Source organism: Syzygium oleosum, unplaced genomic scaffold, assembly GCF_021117445.2.
Source record: "Syzygium oleosum isolate NSW1041296 unplaced genomic scaffold, Sole_v2.1 Sole_v2.02, whole genome shotgun sequence".
Lineage (NCBI taxonomy): Eukaryota > Viridiplantae > Streptophyta > Magnoliopsida > Myrtales > Myrtaceae > Syzygium > Syzygium oleosum.
The window spans coordinates 4,909,107-4,927,449 of record NW_026607486.1 but is presented as its reverse complement, the minus strand read 5'-3'; the positions used below and the strand labels follow the sequence as shown (position 1 = coordinate 4,927,449).

General features: G+C 41.4%; 2 protein-coding genes across 2 annotated transcripts; one reads left to right on the top strand and one right to left on the bottom strand.

Moving 5' to 3' along the window:
• Positions 1-27: 27 nt before the first annotated feature.
• Positions 28-2,836, bottom strand: LOC115664301 (oligopeptide transporter 1-like). The gene is made up of 6 exons (XM_030586250.2): positions 2,366-2,836; positions 2,134-2,231; positions 1,446-2,018; positions 1,033-1,294; positions 755-937; positions 28-660 (listed from the first exon to the last, which is right to left on the bottom strand). The coding sequence occupies exons 1-6, from the start codon at positions 2,834-2,836 to the stop codon at positions 37-39; spliced, it is 2,211 nt and encodes a 736-aa protein (XP_030442110.2). The 3' UTR covers positions 28-36.
• A 7,395-nt stretch (positions 2,837-10,231) lies between these two features.
• LOC115664310 (cellulose synthase-like protein E6) lies at positions 10,232-14,973 on the top strand. The gene is made up of 8 exons (XM_030586258.2): positions 10,232-10,562; positions 11,999-12,320; positions 12,429-12,572; positions 12,665-12,796; positions 13,105-13,317; positions 13,523-13,741; positions 13,861-14,208; positions 14,319-14,973. Exons 1-8 carry the CDS (start codon positions 10,267-10,269, stop codon positions 14,850-14,852), a joined length of 2,208 nt encoding a protein of 735 aa, XP_030442118.2. The 5' UTR covers positions 10,232-10,266; the 3' UTR covers positions 14,853-14,973.
• Positions 14,974-18,343: the final 3,370 nt, after the last annotated feature.

Here is an 18,343-nt window from a genome sequence, read left to right as displayed (position 1 = left end):
TTTAGCCATATGCATACAATGATTCAACGCAAACTCCTAACCAATAACTGGACAACCCTCAACCTTGACACCTGGGGCTGTAGGACAACCAGCCAATGTGCACTGATCATCATCCGCAAGTCCCCACCATTGTGGACCGAGGACTTGTATTGATTGAAAGGCGAAATAGAGGATCACTGCCATGAAGGCGACTCCGGCATCCAGAGCGGCCGATAAGACATAGTTGTACCGGGACCACCAACCCTTGAACCTCTTGTAAACGTAAAAGTTGAAGAAGATCCCGACCACACCCCAAGTCGTGTAGTTCAAGACCCTGCCTGGCGGCATGCCCTGTGTGCTTCCTATGATGATTGGCATGTTAATGTGCTGAATCCACTTTTTGTCGGGGAATCTCCGCAACAGGTACCAGACCGGCACAGGGACAAGCAATCCAATGAGGAAGAACCAGTTCATCTGGGAATAGACCCCTAACTTTCCAAACATCCTGAGCGGGCCGACGACTCCCCAGATGATTGAGGCGCTGTAGAAGACATGGTCGCCTGGGCATGTCCATGGGCTTCCATCGGGTAGCTGGGACGGGTCGCATATGTGGTCAATGCTGGTGACTAACCACCACGCGGTGCCGAAATAGACGCTCGAAGCGAGGATCGTCCCAATCAACTGTGGAATTGGGAAGTTCACAATGTTATGAGTAGGCCCAAAGTGAGAAAAGAAAGGAGTATGAAAGGCCTCAATTCTCTGTGATGTAATTAACCTGAACGAGGAACATCGACTTCGGAGGGATCTTCATGTAGTGACCTAATTTGAAGTCTCCCAGAAATGCAAGTGCTTGGACCATGCTGATGTAGCCGTACGTCTTGAAGGCTACGTTGGCGAGAGGCTTCCCTGGATACATAAATCCTATGACCAACTCCGTGATCACATTTAGCCCTGGCGACTGCAACAACATATCTTGTGTATCAGAAATGTTTTTCTTTGGTATCTAACTGTTAATTTAACTCGCATTCTTATGTTGCTAGATAAGAGAATTACAATGTTTGTCGTGGCTGTGATGATCCCAATTGGTAATGTGAACAACAGCGCAATCCCACACGCTAGAAGGAGTCCCCACCAAGGCAGTTGGAGCTTTTTGCCGAAACCTTCACAAACCCACAGAGCAAGTCCAAACACTATGATCAAGATAGTGTGAAACCACCACTGAGGTACTGCTTCATAGTTCTGCTTCATTAGCCTTGTGTGCACGTCTCTGAGGTGACCGCCTCCCGCCGTTTTCTTCCACATTTGCCAGATTGTTCTAGACCAAATCATTTATGGAAAACCAAATCTTTTCACTGAGTTGAGTAACTGACAATAAAAATTCTTTGTACTAAATCCACATTACATGTGCAAGTAACGATACATTGAACAAGACAAAGGAGAAAACATATAAAAATGAAGAAACATACTTTCCATGGAAAAGGGCGACATGCGAAAGGGTAGAGGCCAAAGCTGCAAAACTCAGCCCATAAACGATGGCAAAGAAGACGCTGAGGTAAAGTTTGCTATAACCATTGTAGGCCTCCATATCTATGTCAAAAGTCTCGGCATTGAGAATCCGACTAATGTTGTAAGTTTGGCCAGACGAGTCAAAAGTGTTGGAAGATATTATGGGGAACCGTTTGGCGTCGTACACATTGGACCAATAAAGGATGGGGAGAGCGACGTAGACTATCAAGGAGAATCCGGCAAGGATGTTGAGAATGGAAGAGCCCGGGTAGGCCAGAGGGCTTCCCAAGAATGAGGTGGATGTGGACCAGTCAAGGGTGAACGCGCCTAGCCCGAGGCCGTAGTATCCGGAACCGAGTTGTTGCGCAGTGATTGATTTCGTCCATATCCAGCAAACAACCGAAAGGTAAGCGATTCTTTGGAAAAGATATCCTGGCACCAGATAATAAGCAAAGCTTGATATGAAAACCACTATGAAAAATTGGAGCCTCGTAAATCCTCCCTTGGACCTCTTTTCCTGTTCATGCAAAGCCCTGAATGCGAGATAAAAAGTTGGTAATGTGAAAGAATAAAGTTAAGGTTCTAAGGAAGGAAACAAGAAGATGAAGATTTTTGTCTCGTGTGAGCTAAAAGAAAGGGAACAAGTACCTAAAGAGAGAGACCTGTACAAGGTTTGATGGCCACCACATGTAGGGAGAGTCCACCAGGTATTGTCTGAACAAACCAGCCCAACCATAGCCAAGCATCTTAAATATATTCGGTAAGAAGAGAATCAAATTTAGGGGAATGAGCAAATCGCATCTTCAAGGAAAGATGGTAATCATATGACACGAAAGAAATTAGTTACAAATTATCTGTGTTTTTATATATATTGATCTACCTGAGTAGTCTGTGACAGCATGAAGGCTGCAATGATATTGATGCTCCTGTGATAGAAAGCCTTAACAATGGTGACAATGTGCACGGCATAGACTCCACTCGACCCGGAGTTGGCAAAGATGGTGATTAGAACATGTTCTTTCAAATTGAAAGGTCCTGGATTTAGCGAGAACGTCCAATCTGTGAACGGGACCTGGATTGGCCTCGAAGGTAGCGTCGCGGCCATCAGTCGTCCCAAGGGAAGTGTAACAATCTGTGCTGAAACCGCCGAAATGCTGAGTTGGTTAGTCCGATAACCAAAGAATTGGTTCGTGAAGGAGAGGATCACGCACGAGGCCACGCCGAGAACCCATGTCCTGAATGTCAGGGCAGGTAGCGAAGGGTCATTCGTGGGCAAGACCGTGAGGCGCACCTGTTCGATGGGGCAATCATCATCTATTCCGTCTCCTCCTGCGTGGTAAGTTAGTGTCATTCGGTCACAAAACCAAAACAAAAACCAGGGTGAGCCTAGGAAAATATTGTCCGTTTTGCTTCTCTATTATGAAAGCATCATTGATGTCTTCGTCGATCATGTTAGTGCTTCAGAGTCATAATCCCGACGCTTAATTTCACTATTCATTGAAAATACAACCCACCAGGAAGAAGAGTTTCAACAAGAAATGCAAATGCTTTCGGTGGTGATGGGCGAGGTGCTTACTAGACAGTTTTTCAGGAGACTTTGCACCTTCAATCTCGAAATCTGCCATCCTCTCTAGTTCAGTTTCGATCAGGAAGCCCTTGCAACCCAACAATCACTAGATATACTTACTCTTCTCAAGCGGTCAACTGGTTTTAAAGGCAGAATCTTGCCTCTGTGGGTGATTCCCACCGACCTATCCATATATGCACAAGTGAATCAGAAAATATCTGTCTATTTCTAGCATTTCATTTAGATGGATGGAGATATTGACTAAGTACGCATTCCATTAACGTGTAGAAGTTGGGTAAGTGATTCACAGCTAGTCCATACTCCAAAGTTGGTAGTTGCAATTGTGGATTGTTGGGACATTTTTGCTTTTATGGAGAGAATGTTTATAGCAGGCTTAAAATCTTCTCTCTTTTCTTTTTTTTCTTTGGGGGTTTTACTTTCCCAAAATTGAGAGAATTAACTCCGCCAATGTAATTTCTTTAATTAAACTTACCATTATATTATCAGTAAAATATATTCTTACTAATGCATTCATGTCAACCAATTCACTGCAAAATTGCAATGTCTGAGTGGCTGATATTCTTCTTAAGCTAGCTTCCTTAAATAGAAATGCTATAAAGAAATGGTCATAAGATAAATATTCCGCAGCAGATGAGTTGATTTCCCTAAATATTGGAAAGTGAAACAAAAGAAAAAAAGAAATAAAATTCTAGCCTGTTCCAACCACTCTCTCCATAAAAAGTAAAAATTTCAAAATACAGGATTACGTAGAACCGGCCACTGAAAATGGCCGCTGGCTGGGATGTGAATCACCCATTTAAGGTAGCTCTACCCAAAAAGAAAACGTCATTTAATGAAAGTGTCCACTCTTTCAATGTCCTTTTCTCTCGTGTGGGGTGAACGCTTGAAAAGTACCGAAAAAGTTCTGAACATATTTCATTGATATTAATTCAATTTAATTGGACTAATTTAGTTTTGAAATTTTTTCATATTAATACAAATTCAGTCCATCCGGCTAATTTAAGCCGAAAATCGCTGATATGAACGTCGGCCGTCCTACATGACACAGTCGGCGCTAATGTGGACATTTTTTTATAAATTTTTTTTATATTTTTGTAATTATTTTATTTTTAATATTTTTTAGTATTTTTCCTTTCTCTTTTTCTTTTTGCCAATGGCCAATCGCATCAAGCACTTATTTTTTACCAAATTCCCTCTAATAAAAGTCATCAAATGGCATGCAATTAAATCTGCCAATAAAAATCCCTAGAAAGTAGAAATGGAGAAACAACTTCTATCCCCGAATGGTCTTTTCTCCCTCAAAATTATAATTACAGATCGTCGGGGGCTCATTTTAGTGTTTCGTTTTTAGATCATGCATTAAGAAGAAAGTTGACTTTGGTCCTAGGAGATGCCGAAACGAAAACATTCTTTAGCTACATGGTAACTCGCTCAACATTTCGTCAGTTTCTACATAGATTTATGCTTCCCCTAGGACGACCGATGGCCACGCCGCTCACGTCGAGCCTGACCCAGGTTTGGCTCGTGGGATAGAAAGAGTATTTGTCAATTCTAATGCTTAGCGTAAATGCATGAAGAGCTTGACTTAGTGGCAAAAGGGGCGTCGGGCACGGAGCATCTGGTGAATCCATTCACATGAGGCTGGAATTTTGGGAATAGTCGAAGGTTAGTGGGATGTAATCCTAATTTTGGGAATTTTTGCTTTTATGGAGAAGCGGTTCGAACATGCTATAATTTTTGCTTCTTCTTTTTGTTTTGTTTTACTTTTCCAAATCTCAGGGAATTTACACAGCTGTTATATTTTTCTTGGTAAAAGCCACTAAAAACCTTAAATTGTACTCACTGTGACGAATTTATTTTAAACTTTTTCTGTAATACCAAAAATTACAAACTTGTACATGTGCGGTACATTTACCCTCCATCAAAGTTCTGTCAATGAGAATCGTTCAAAATTCCCCTACATAGGCATTAGAAAGTAAACGGTATTGACATAATGTGGCTTAAGTGAAATTGACCGTTTAGTGGATAAGTAAAATCCATGGTTAATGCATTTATGTCAACCGAATCACTTTATTATCTCTTACACCATATAAGTCATTTAAAGATTGTCTACATTTTTTCAATACCTTATTTTTTTTCATGTGATGACACTTTATAAATCGACACGTTTACATGTCAAGTATACTTAATTGATGAGATTCTTATTAGATATATGATCAGCAAAATTTACTCATCTATAATTTTTACCAAGAAAGGCAACTAAAGCTGGTTTTGAGATCTCTCTTTAGCTTATTATATATCTTTGAATTCTTGATGTTTTATGCTAATTAAAGAAGGAGTCATTTATTCATAAATATCTTGTAAAATCTATTTAGCTATTAGTAATGTGCAAGTGAAACCCATGCGTAACAAATCTGTAGTTTGTGCGTAGTTTGCACGAAATTGGTGGGTGGTTTTCATCATGTATTTGCACGATATCATAGACTACTATGTCTATTTTAGACTTTCTATTTTAAAGTGAAGCAACACAATTATTTAAAATCGAATAACAATCACGCGTCATTTGGAAAAGTTAATTTACCTCTCACATGTACGCACTATAAATTGTTTATGACAATTCCAATCGCATAAGGTCATATAATTTATGTGCGTGCAATAGTCGGTCTTCTATAAACATATAATGTATAAGATCTGTGAATTTTTATTTTAAATGCGGAATGATTCCAATCATGATATAAGGAAGGACTATTAGGTAATAGGTATAGTCAGAGATTTGAAGTTGACACAAACTCAAAATCTGTAAGAAACGATCGAAAGTATGAGCGAAATGTCAGTCACAATCAGGATATCTGAGACACTCACCAAGACGGTGTCGTTTCGAGCAGCGAGCATGAGGATGTTCGGACAAGAAACGCAGCTTTGATCATGGGACTTAATCGTGTCGATGACTTCGAATCTCTTAAGAGAGTTTTGATTCAAGTCAAGCGGTCTTTTTTCAGTGAAAGTGGCCGTGTCGTCCGAAAGAAATGATGCATCATATCCCTGCACAAATGAAGGGAGATAATTACCAAAAAAGTCATAAGTCTTTTGATAATTTTCTTATATAGCTCTTCCGGTTAATTTTGGCCTGAAATCGCTGATGTAAATGCTAACTATCCTACATGGCACGGCAAATGCTAATGTAGACAATTTTTGCAATTGTTAAATAATTTTTTACCTTTTTTTCTTTCTTTTCCATTTTTTCTTTTCTTTTTTCTTTTTTTAACTGTGGGCCAACAACCCTCACCAACCACAAAAAAGGTGCATGAACCCTCGCCCAGATTCAACAACGGCTACAACGCCCTCAATAGATCTGGGCTAGGTGTGGCGCCTCGGCTACCCTCGCCTGTGGTAGGCGACCTTCACTAGGCCCTGCAGAGGAAAATAAGAAATAAAGAAAAAAGAAAGAAAAGAAAAGGAAAAAGAAAGAAAGAAAAAAATTCAAAAATTTAAAGGAATTGTAGAAATTGTCCACGTTAGTGTTGGCCATGCCACGTAGGATCGCCGGCATTCACGTGGGTGATTTTCCAGCCAAAATTAGCCGAAATGATTACATTGGTAAATCGTCAACAATTTCGAATTAAATTGGATAAATTGAAAAATTTAGAACTGAATTGACTATTTGTACAATAAGTTTAGAACTTTTCTGGTAATTTTTCCCAGACGAAGAGGGCCGAGATACATAAGGTCACAGTATGCTCTATATGGCTTGATTAAAAGTTCCATCTTTTTTTCATCTTCTATTAGTGATGGATTGAGTACACGTGGAAGAAGCAACTCTACTCTCGCATCTGACTGTGATAATATAGTTGTTATATAGTATTATATAGTAGCAATAACCATTCACATTTATGGAAAATGTCTTTTATCTGAAGCATCTTTTCTAGAGCTTAGAAACACGTCTAGCTTTTCTTTGTTCCTTATCTGTGATTATCATCTAGTAGAATAAGTTTAGAAATTGGCTTTTGAACTTGAATTAAAGTATAAAGAAAAGATATCTTATTGTGTGCTTTTTTTTCTAATCCAAGATCCAAGTCAATCTCATGCATATTTAAAAAAAATGGGAGATAAATCAAATTTATTGTGTGGCCTGAAAATCAAGCTACACGGATCTCACAATTATTACTCCGTTTGTTTACATTTAAGTGACTACAAAAAGTATTTCTTTTGACTCTTTTGTCAAAATTTAAAATATTGCTCAAAGTTCAGAAAATCATGAAAATAAACATGTATAAATTTACGTATGAATATTTGTATACCGTGAAAGTTTTAGAGTATTTTCGAGCGGTCAACGGCGGTGGCTTCCCACTACCGACGGCCACGTGTTGCCTTTGCATGAGTGGCAACTTGGAACCGAACACCGCTCAAATTTTACCGACGTCTCTCCGCGCTACTGAGATCACGACGAGCAAAGGGTTCAGATCTTCAGTCGCCAACACTTCTCAAAGAGTCCGATAACAATAGAGGAAACTCATGGCGACCAACGCAGAAGCAGACTGTTCGCAAGATGCTTTCGACGCGGCGCCAACATCGCTGGCGATGACGAAGGAGGGGGATCAAGGAGCTGCGGGAGAAAGCGACTGACCTGGCGGCGACCCACGGCCCCTGCGCCGCCGCCATGATCTGGACGAGGAAAGAGAAGGCGGCGGGGGCCAGATCGTTGCTGCAGATGACGACGATGGTTCCGGAGACGTGGCAGACAAGTGCCCCGGAGTCACCCAGCAAGCGGACTATTTCAAGTGCGTGTGCGTCCCAAGACCCAGTGAATCTTTCCTTAGTAGTGTGCACGTATAGACGGTATGGAATATGCTCGTGATGTTATTATCTATAGTAACGACATCTTCCATCAAGTTCTTTTTAACTAGTAGTTAGTGCAAGCGAGCCAAACTCGTTTTTATAATACACTTGATAAGGTTTTTCTTTAACACTCAATGCCATGTAGTCACAGACAAAAATGTAAGATTAACTCTCGACATATCAATTACCTAATATAGCTCTTTTTTAAAAATTTTATAGAATCACTATCAACTATTCTAAAAGCTTAAACTGTTAAATGAAGCTTAGTACTAAGTATGAAAATATTTAATTGGGGAGACAAATAGGGGCCTAAAAGATTCAAACTCAGGACCTCCTGCTCTGATACCATGAAAGATTTTATGAGACCACTGCTAACTGTTCTAAAAATTTAAGCTGTTAGATGAAGGCGTGATTTATTGTTTAAATATTCCAACACTTTTCAATATGACTTGAGAGGGATTTCTGTGATCATGCTATGACAATTAAAGAAGACAAAGTTTCAATATTTGATCACTCTGTTGACATATGAATACTAGATCAATTGCTTTTCCGATGTCCGGCAATCTCGTACCGTCATGTTCATGGCACGACTTCCTCTTCCTCAAACAAAAATGGGAAAAGAAAAAAAAGCTTATGGCACAACTAAACATGCACCCTCCTCTCTTTTTTTAAGATTTAGTGAAAACAAATGAAGATAAAATGTTGGCTCACATGTTGGGATCATGGATTTATCCTTCTTCAATTTAATCAATTTTTTCATTCTTTAGAATAAGATCAGGAATTGATGGTAGCTTAGAGAAGTGCACACGCCCATAAATTGGTCAAGATTCTGCCATTAAATAAGGAAAGTTTGACATATCATTCTGGTTTATATCATAGTTAATCAATGATTTTGTAATGCTCCTACCTGGGAGGATTTTAATTGGAGGACTAAAGTTATCTTCGATTATATCATACCGACAGATCACTTTTGAGACGAAAAAGATCGCGAAACATACGATTATCCCATTTTACAATTATCCATTGTTTCTTTTAAGACTGATTTGTTTTTGCTATTGTAAGAGAACCTTCAGAGATGGTGCAAGCTTTAGATTTATACTATCGAAGAAATCTTTGCGCCTGCTCCATCCGTTGATTTTAACAAAACCCGTGCAACGCACGCGATAATAAAGCTAGTGTATTGGCAAAGATCGCATTCGATATCCCTTAAACGTTAGAGGTGTTTCAAGGGTCGATCGGCTCACTAAGCTGGTGAACAACAATTGCCATCTTCAGTTGTTCTTGGGAAAATTACCAAAAAAGTCTTAAACCTTTTGCAATTGTGTCAATTCAATCCTAAACCTTTTTTTTTTTGCCATTTCAGTCCTAAACCTTTTGCAACTGTGCCAATTTAGTCCATCCGGCCACTTTTGGCAGGCTGGCGCTGACGTGGACGCCGGCCGGCTGACATGACATTATTTTAATATTTTTTTTCTTTTTTTTTTTCTTTCCTTCTTCCCCCCTAGCCGGTCCGGCCAGGGGGAGGCTCGCCGGTGAGGTGACCTCCCCCGGCCATGGCGAGGTCGAGCTCGCCCGGCGACGGCGAGGCCTCGCCCAGACCTGGCGAGACCTCGCCGTCGCCGGGCAAGATCGAGCTCACCCAGCGACAGCGAGGTCTCGCCAAATCTGGGCGAGGCCTCGCCGTCACCGGGCGAGCTTGACCTCGCCCATGGCCGGCGAGGTCACCTCGTCGGCGATCCTCCCCTGGCCGATCCAGGCGGGGGGAAGAAAGAAAGAAAAAAAAAAGGAAAAATAATGCCACGTCAGCCGGCCGACGTCCACGTCAGCGCCGGCCGGCCAAAAGTGACCTGATTGACTGAATTGACATAATTACAAAAGATTTAGGACTGAAATGGTAAAAAAAAAAAATTTAGGACTGAATTGACACAATTGCAAAAAATTTAGGACCTTTTTGATAATTTTCCTGTTGTTCTTCACCGAAGTCCTCCTAGGATAAGATTTTCGAGCTTCGATTTTGGTCACACCTGTACGCTAGTCAGATCCAATCAAATGATGTGCCAACGTCATCGAGCAGTTGCTCACTATTTGGACGAATGATGGGATGGATCGCTGAATGACACAAATCATTTTTGGCGTTTGGTCAGCTTCACTGTCTCTCCCCTATTCTACTTGGGGAAGCAATTCGTCGACCGTGTCTGGCGTGGCACTTGCACCAATAGGTCCAATACTTTTGCTTTGGTATGTCCCTGCAGTACTCGTTTTATATCATTTCTTGGAATATATATATATATATATATGTGGAAATATATATCAAGTGTCTCAGAGAGAGAGAGAGAGAGACCAAGAGAGAGAGAGAGATGGGTGTTGAGAATAGAGAGCAAGAAGGAGAGCAGGGACTTCCTCTCTTTGAGACCAAGAAACTAGGCGGAACAAGAATTGGTTACAAGGTGTTTGCTGCTGCGATCTTCGGGTGCATATGGTGGATATGGGTGTACCGGTCCGTGCACTTGCCGAGGCCGGGAGAGAAGGGAAGATGGGCTTGGGCAGGGATGTTCCTCGCGGAGGTACTGTTCGGGCTTTACTGGGTGGTCACTCAGTCCGTCCGTTGGAACGCCGGGTACCGATATCCGTTCAAGGAAAGGCTCTCACAGAGGTTGTTTCCCTTCTCTTGCTCGCACTAGCAACCTCCATCGATGCTTATAAAATGATTCGACAATTGATATTTCAAGGGTCATAGTTTTCATGGTTACGGTTTCGGAGTTGTCGGTCGAATTTTTTTCCTTCCAAATCCAAATATCGATGCATAAAATTTAAGGTATTTGAACCATATGCATGTTATGAGTATTACTCTATGTTAAATAAGTTCTTTCCCATATAGAAGTTAAGTACCCTTGGACCAAGGTGTATATTTTGCATGAGATCAAGGTAAAAATTCCGAGCCTGAGCTAGACTTATTTCCGGCATGGATAGAACAATAATGGACTTTTTGGGCTTTAAGCTTACCAAATTTTCAAGCTTAAAACGCTCGATCATGGAAGCTCAACCGATGCGAACTATTTCAAGTATTTGAAATTTGACTTTTTCCATCAATCTTTTTCTCCATTTTCATTGGGAGGATATTCCTTTCGAATCAGTCCTTTCATTGATGAATACTCACATTGACACATCCATATCTATTTCTTTTACTAATTTTCCCTTCATCCCGTGTTGACGGAAACGTCTTCGGATCACCCTTTTGACCGATGAGTTACAAAGATAAACATTTCTAACAATTAATTTTACATGTACCAATTAGAGACATGGTTGTAAAAAATTCTTTTAATTAGAGAAGGAGGAAAACATAACATTTTCTTTTAGTTGAGTTTACAAGTATCACATACTTGTAACTTGTAATTTTACCAATTAAATACATTATTGGAGGAAATTTTTTCGAGTCAATAGTGGAGGAATTACTTTATTGAAATTTTTCTTCAACCGAGCGTGGGTAAACAAACCTTTTTTACTTAATTGGCTGCTCGGTTCGAAATTTTTAAGAACGATATGTATTAAAAAATACTTGCAGACAACCTTGACTTTTTTGCAGACAATCTTGACTTTGAATACTCCTAAAGTCGCGATAAGACAGGGCAAGATCTTCTCCGTTTCTTTGGCAAAGATACGGTCCTGTCGTTTTGTACGCGTAGTAAAAGGTTAACGAATATTGCGATCAGGCAGTGGATGAGGTTGACCTGAACAGAATCCAATGTCTGATTCCCATGTGGAGTCATACTGTCGGTAGGCCAACGAGATACTTTCTTGCTTTTTCAGTTTATATTGATTGGGATAGTATTTTAGTAGTCTCATTGGGGATAAGGGAGCAAATTTGCATTTTTAAAGATGGAGGAACATAGTTGGTAAATAGTAAACTGGTGGAAACTCTGATGTGTTTTTGGTGTTTTCTCTTTTTATAAATGATTATAACAAAGAAAATCAATCAGAAAGTTATAATAATCGAGATTTGTGTCTTCTTGTGAGATCGATTATGAGGCTCTGCTGGTCAAGATGAAGGTGCTAATAATTCATGTAAAGGTAATGTCCCATACTTTGTAGATACAAAAATGATCTACCAGCCGTGGACGTCTTTGTGTGCACGGCCGACCCGGAAGCCGAGCCACCGGCAATGGTGGTTAGCACCGTCCTCTCGGCCATGTCCTTCAATTATCCACCGGAGAAGCTGAGCGTCTATCTCTCGGACGATGGAGGGTCGGAACTGACATATTACGCGCTCCTAGAGGCCTCGAAATTCTCCAAGCGTTGGATCCCTTTCTGCAAGAAATTTAAGGTCGAACCGAGGTCTCCCGGGGCCTATTTCGCCCGCCATTCTGATGCGGGACGAGAAGTCGCGGACGGAGAAGAATGGTTCGCTATGAGGGTAAGTTTCTAGTCTCTCTAGTCACGGGTGCTCACGAGCACAAAATCTTAACGCATTATTATTTCACCATAAAACTCCATCTCATCTTTTTGTTTCACAAATATAAAGATGCTGTATGAAGATATGAAGCATCGGATTGAAGAAGCCACGGAAAGGGGCAGCGTTCCAATGAAATTGAAGGAGCAACATGAAGGTTTCTCGGAATGGAATGATCCAACCGTGACAAAGTGGGATCACCAATCAATTGTGAAGGTAAAGCAATATGTAAATTAATTAATTAACTAACTAACTAAGTTCATAAAAAAAATACTTGACATTATTTAAATTTCCAATATTTTTATCAGGTCATAATCGATGGGAGAGAAGGGGATGCTGTGGATGATGATGAATGTAGGCTACCCACATTGGTGTACTTGGCACGAGAGAAGAGACCTCAATGCCCTCACAATTTCAAGGCTGGCTCTATGAATGCTCTGGTAGTTCCTATCCTTTAGTCTGATAATAACAGTTTGTTCAAGGAAAAGAAAGAAATAATCACAGATAAGTTTATTTCCTCGTCGAATCCGACATACGTAACCAAATGTGATGTGTGCGGTTTACTGAAATGAGTCGAAACAATGTCAACATTGCCGGTGTCCGTTCGCTCAATTAACATAGTGTCGCAGGTCTTCAAACTTTTCGATCAACATATTTTGCCTTAACAATAGTCTTTTCTAGTATCTGGTGATTAGTTTAATATCGCATTGGTGCCCAAGTATATCTAGTTTGTGATTTTTATGCGCAGATTAGAGTGTCATCCGTAATAAGCAATGCGCCCATAATCCTCAATCTAGACTGCGACATGTACTCCAACGATTCAGATTCAGTACGAGATGCACTGTGCTTCTTCATGGATGAAGAGAGAGGCCACCAGATAGGTTTCGTGCAATATCCTCAAAACTTCGACAACATTACAAGAAACGACATCTACTTCAACTCGCCTAGGGTTGTCAATGAGGTAAAAGTCATCATCGATTCTTTCTCCTACGCTGATTCAACCTAGTTTGACCATGTGCCATCAAGATTGAAATGAGTTATAAGTTCAACTCGGTCGTCGTCGTGGTAGATAAAACCTAGGGCTACCAAAGTGAGTAATGCTTTTTTACCGTATGAAAGTATTGCTGAAGTAACACGTCTAATGTTTTGGGTGTTGGAACGTGAAGATTGAGCTAAGAGAAATAGGTGGATATGGAGCTGCTTTGTACTGCGGGACTGGTTGCTTTCACAGAAGAGACAGCCTTTGTGGGAGAAGATACTCGCGAGGCCGTAAACCGGAATGGAGCTGTGAAGCTAGGAGGGATGAACCTGTAGAGCAGCTTGAGCAAGGCTCGAAACTTGTTGCTGACTGCTCTTATGAGAAGGGCAGTCAATGGGGGAAGGAGGTCTCTCTCTCTCTCTCTCTCTCTCTCTCTCTCTCTCTCTCTCTCTCTCTCTCTCTCTCTCTCTGATGTTTCGTGTTCTTGAACATGCTTGCTTACACGTGATGTTGAATGCTTTGCAGACGGGAGTGTTGTACGGGATTTCGGTGGAAGATATAGCGACCGGGCTGAAAATTCAGTGCCAGGGATGGAAGTCCGTCTACTACAACCCAAAGCGAGAGGCTTTCTTGGGCGTGGCTCCCAACACGCTCGACCTCTCGCTCATCCAATTCGAGAGATGGTCGGAGGGCATGTTCCAGATCTTCATCTCCAAGTATTGCCCCCTCACTTTCGGACGTGGCAACATCCCATTCGGAGCTCAGTTGGGATACTCCATCTATCTCCTGTGGGCGCCTCTCTCCCTCCCCACGCTCTTCTACGTCGCCGTCCCTCCCATCTGCTTGCTTCGCGGCATCTCCTTGTTTCCTCACGTGATTCTCTCATCTCCCCTTTGTGTGTTGTTCCATCAATGGCGTCCGCTGCGATCTTAACTCGTGCAGCACCAGACGCGTCTTATTCTTTTTTTCTTTTTGGGGTACAGGTCGTGAGCCCGTGGTTTGTGCCGTTTGCGTGCGTGTTCCTAGCCAGGAACGCTTATAGCCTTGTCGAGGCCATGAGCTGCGGAGCCGCGCCCAAAGCGTGGTGGAACTCCCAGCGGATGGTCCTAATCCGAAGGACGACCCCGTTCTTCTTCGCCTTCATCGACGCCGTCCTCAACAGGCTCGGCCTGTCCCAGATCGCCTTCAACCTCACGGCGAAGGTGGCAACGGACGACGCGGTGTCGAGGTACGAGAAGGAAATCATGGACTTCAGCGGAAGCTCCATGATGTTCGTCTCCATAGCAACGTTGGCCTTGCTAAATCTCTTTTGTTTGGTTGGTGGATCGATGAAATTTGGCATGGACTCGAAGTTGTGGGGGCAAATGGCTCTCGGTGGGCTTGTGGTCTTGCTCAATTTACCCGTTTACCATGCGCTTTTCATCAGGAGCGACAAAGGTTGCTTTTTAGCCTCGGTTGTGTTCAAGTCTGTTCTTGTGGCTTCAGTGGCTTGTCTAATTGCAAATTTGATAGGCTGATAAACAAAGAGTTCGAGATTGATATTTGAGATTACTTGCGATATAGTTGTAATTAAAATTCTTTTGGTGCACATTTACTTATATTTGCGTTTTACTATTTCACTTAATTTCTTTGATACTATAGTTGTGATTTGTCGATAGTCTTGCAAGTTAGCAGGGATGAGCACCGGTTTGCATACGAACCAAGTAGGTTCGGGGTGTTCGGTGAGAGGGTTAGAACCACCAATTCTAAACCGAATGAATAAACCGGTTCTATTTCTTGTCTTACACAGGCGCGCGCATGTATATAAAACTCGGGAAAATTGTCCAAACAATTCATAATATTTTATTTTTTTTTCAAATTTTGTATTAATTTTTTTTCTTTTTCCTCCCTTCTTCCTCTGCCGGTCGATAGGCTTGGGCAAGGCAACCACCAACGGGGGTCGCCCTCGCCGGCCTTAAGCGAGGTCACCCTCATCGGGATCTGGGAAGGGGCAACCTCGCCGAAGTCCAACGACCCACCTCACCCGAATCTCACAAGGAGGCCCTCGCTAGCCTCGCATAAGGCCATCCCCAAGCCCAACGACCGGCGGAGAAAGAAGGGAGGAAGAAGAAAACACAGGAAACATATAAAAAAATTCCATAAAATATTAAAATATTATAAAAAATTGTACATGTCAATGTTGGTTGTGGCATGTAGAACGTTCGGTGTTCACGTCTTTAGCCAAAATTGAACGAATAGACTCAATTGGCAAAACATAAAAAAGGTTTAAGATTCAATTGGTAAAATTAAATAATTTAAAACTGAATTAGTAAAAGTACAATAATTTTAGGACTTTTTAGATAATTTTCCCATTCAAACTCAAGTCTTCCACTTAGCTCGAGAATAATTTAATCATTTTTTTTGTCGAAACAGTTTAACCACTTTACTATGTGAAATTAACATATAAAGTGTTTCCACAACTACTAAATATGTCTTGAGTTTAAGTTAGTGAAATAAAATCGGTCCAAAGTCTATTTCTACTTGTTATCAATTTTTCGGTTTTTTCATATGGATGAAAATAGAAATATCATGATTGCCACGTGAAAGAGATCTTATCTCTTACCAAACGGGAGAGAAGAAGATAAGAAGAGTTTCCTTCGGAAAAGATAAGGATGAGAATAGAAATATCATGATGGCCACGTGAAAGAGATCTTATCTCTTACGAAACGGGAGAGAAGAAGATAAGATGAGTTTCCTTCGGAAAATAAGAGAAAAGAGACTGCAATGATGGAGGCATGGGGGTCGATGTGAACCTCATGTCCTTTCTATTGAATGCTGCACAAAAGGAACAAAGAGAATAATAAAATAGACAAACGAGAGTTTAGGGTCGAAAAATCTCAATTCTCAATTTATTCCCGATTTCACTCTAGGATAGAAGGTTTTGTTTTGGCAAAAGGATGTGAAGTTGACCTTACTCAACAATCAACATAACATGGTGTTGCCGCCGATGCTCTTTCTTTCTCTAGCACGCGCGGGTTTAACAGGTGCACAGTGAATAGAAGACGAAACAAAGTCATGGACATGAAAACCAGCTTGGAATCGGCCCGTTCAATTCCGGGTCGGTTCCTTATATATACATCTTGATTCCCAATTATAAGAATTTGAAATTGGCCCTGACTAGATAGGTTCCCGATTTCATATCGAGAATCCATTCATCTCGATACTTAATCACCCCGTAAGTCCAACTAATCAAGTAATATCGTTACGAACTTGAGATTTACAATTATTTTCTGGGGACATGATCTCCTGATCTAGTATCTCATAATCCATTTGTCCTTTTTAAATTCAGCCGAATAAATTCGTGAGATAATTGAGAATCTATCGCTTTCGATGACTAATAATTAAGAGGGAAAATTCTAAATAAGGACCTGAAGTGCCTTCATTTTCTCAAATAAGGTTCTGAAGTGGCAATGAGAGTTTCAAATAAGGGCCTGTCTTTGCCGGTCATCGGATGGCAAAATATTCCGACGAGGTCAAGGGCATTTCGTCCAAAAATAATTTTAATTTTTTTCTTTTTTCCTTTTCTTTCTTTTTGCCTTTCTTTTCTTTTTTCCTTTTCTGATCTTCTCTTTGTTTTTCCGGTGGCCGGTGGCTAGGCTGGCCACTGGCGAAGCTCGGGAAGGGCCAGGCAAGGGTCACCCACGCCCGATCTGGCGAGGGCCACCCTCGTCGGCAACAAGTGAGGGACGGCGAGGCCACTCTCTCTGGCCATGGGCGAGGCCGGCCCTCGCCAGATCTGGGCAAGGCCAACCTCGCCTAGGCAAGGGTCTCACCGGCCACTCGTCGCCCAGGCGAGGCTGGCTCTCACATGTGGCTTTCGAGGGCGGCCTCGCCCAGGGCGAGGGTCACCTCGCCTGCAGCCGGCGAGGCGACCCTCGCCTATTGCTGGCGAGGGTGGCCCTCGCCCAGATTTGGCGAGGGGTGGCTCGTCCATGGTCAGCGACGACGGCCTCGCCAGATTGGGCGAAGGTGGCCCTCGCCCAGCCCTTCCTGGGCTTCGCCAGTGGCCAGCCGGCCGGCCACCTGTGAAGAACAAAGAGAAACCAGAAAAAGAAAAAAGAAGAAAGAAAAAAGGAAAAAAAAGAAAAGAAATGAAAAGAATTCTAAAAAAGTTAAAAGAATAAATGCCCCTACCATTCAGAAAGTTAGGCCTTCATTTGAAACAAAAATAGTCACTTCATGCCCTTATTTGACACAAAATCTACTTCGGGTCCTTATTTGAAAAAATGAAGACACTTCAGGTCCTTATTTGACAGAAAGTTCACTCCATGCCCTTATTTGAGAAAATGATGACATTTCATACCCTTATTTGGAATTTTTCCTAATTAAAATGATGATATCGGACGACTATGTCTCGCGGCCAATGGCTTAAAAAGTGAAGCAGAAAAATCAACCATTGCATTATATACTAATATGCAGGATTAAGCCTGAGCTAATCCCCACACCTTGAGGTCACGATGACGTGAGCCAGTGTCAGCGTGTCACCCCATACATCAAGTTGGTTCAAACGGGACTCTCATGTATAATTCCTTAGTTTGACCAAATTGGAAGCCCTCATACATTTTCTTCAACATCAAAGATTGCTCATTTTTCAATCTCCGTAGATTAAATCGACTCGATCGGAATCATAATTTCATGAGAAAAATAAGAATAATTAGCTTTATAACTCAATCAAAACTTATCCATTTCACAAGTGTCAGGGACAGATTCTCTTAAACTAGCTCACGATTATCTCATTAATTCTTTAAGATTTATTCTTAGATAAACACTTAAAAAAACGATGAGACTTAAAACATTTATAGGAAAAATGAAATGACGTATTTATCCATTAAATTTTGAAATTTAAGGAATAATTGAGTTAGACATGAAACAAACCAATAAGGTGGTTGGTGTAGTGGTAAAGGGCTCAAATGATTTTCGTGAGGTCACCAATTCGTTTTACATCTTTGGATCGAAAGTATATGTATGA

Bases quoted from the DNA above. Each gene is read 5' to 3' on its own strand.
- LOC115664310 (XM_030586258.2), top strand. From the start codon at position 10,267: ATGGGTGTTGAGAATAGAGAGCAAGAAGGAGAGCAGGGACTTCCTCTC. The intron at 10,563-11,998 runs GTTGTTTCCCTT...CATACTTTGTAG, and splicing joins AAGGAAAGGCTCTCACAGAG to ATACAAAAATGATCTACCAG. The intron at 12,797-13,104 runs GTAGTTCCTATC...TTTTATGCGCAG, and splicing joins CTGGCTCTATGAATGCTCTG to ATTAGAGTGTCATCCGTAAT.
- LOC115664301 (XM_030586250.2), bottom strand. From the start codon at position 2,836: ATGACACTAACTTACCACGCAGGAGGAGACGGAATAGATGATGATTGC. The intron at 2,019-2,133 runs GTACTTGTTCCC...TCTCGCATTCAG, and splicing joins GTACAGGTCTCTCTCTTTAG to GGCTTTGCATGAACAGGAAA. The intron at 938-1,032 runs GTAATTCTCTTA...ATGTTGTTGCAG, and splicing joins TCACAGCCACGACAAACATT to TCGCCAGGGCTAAATGTGAT.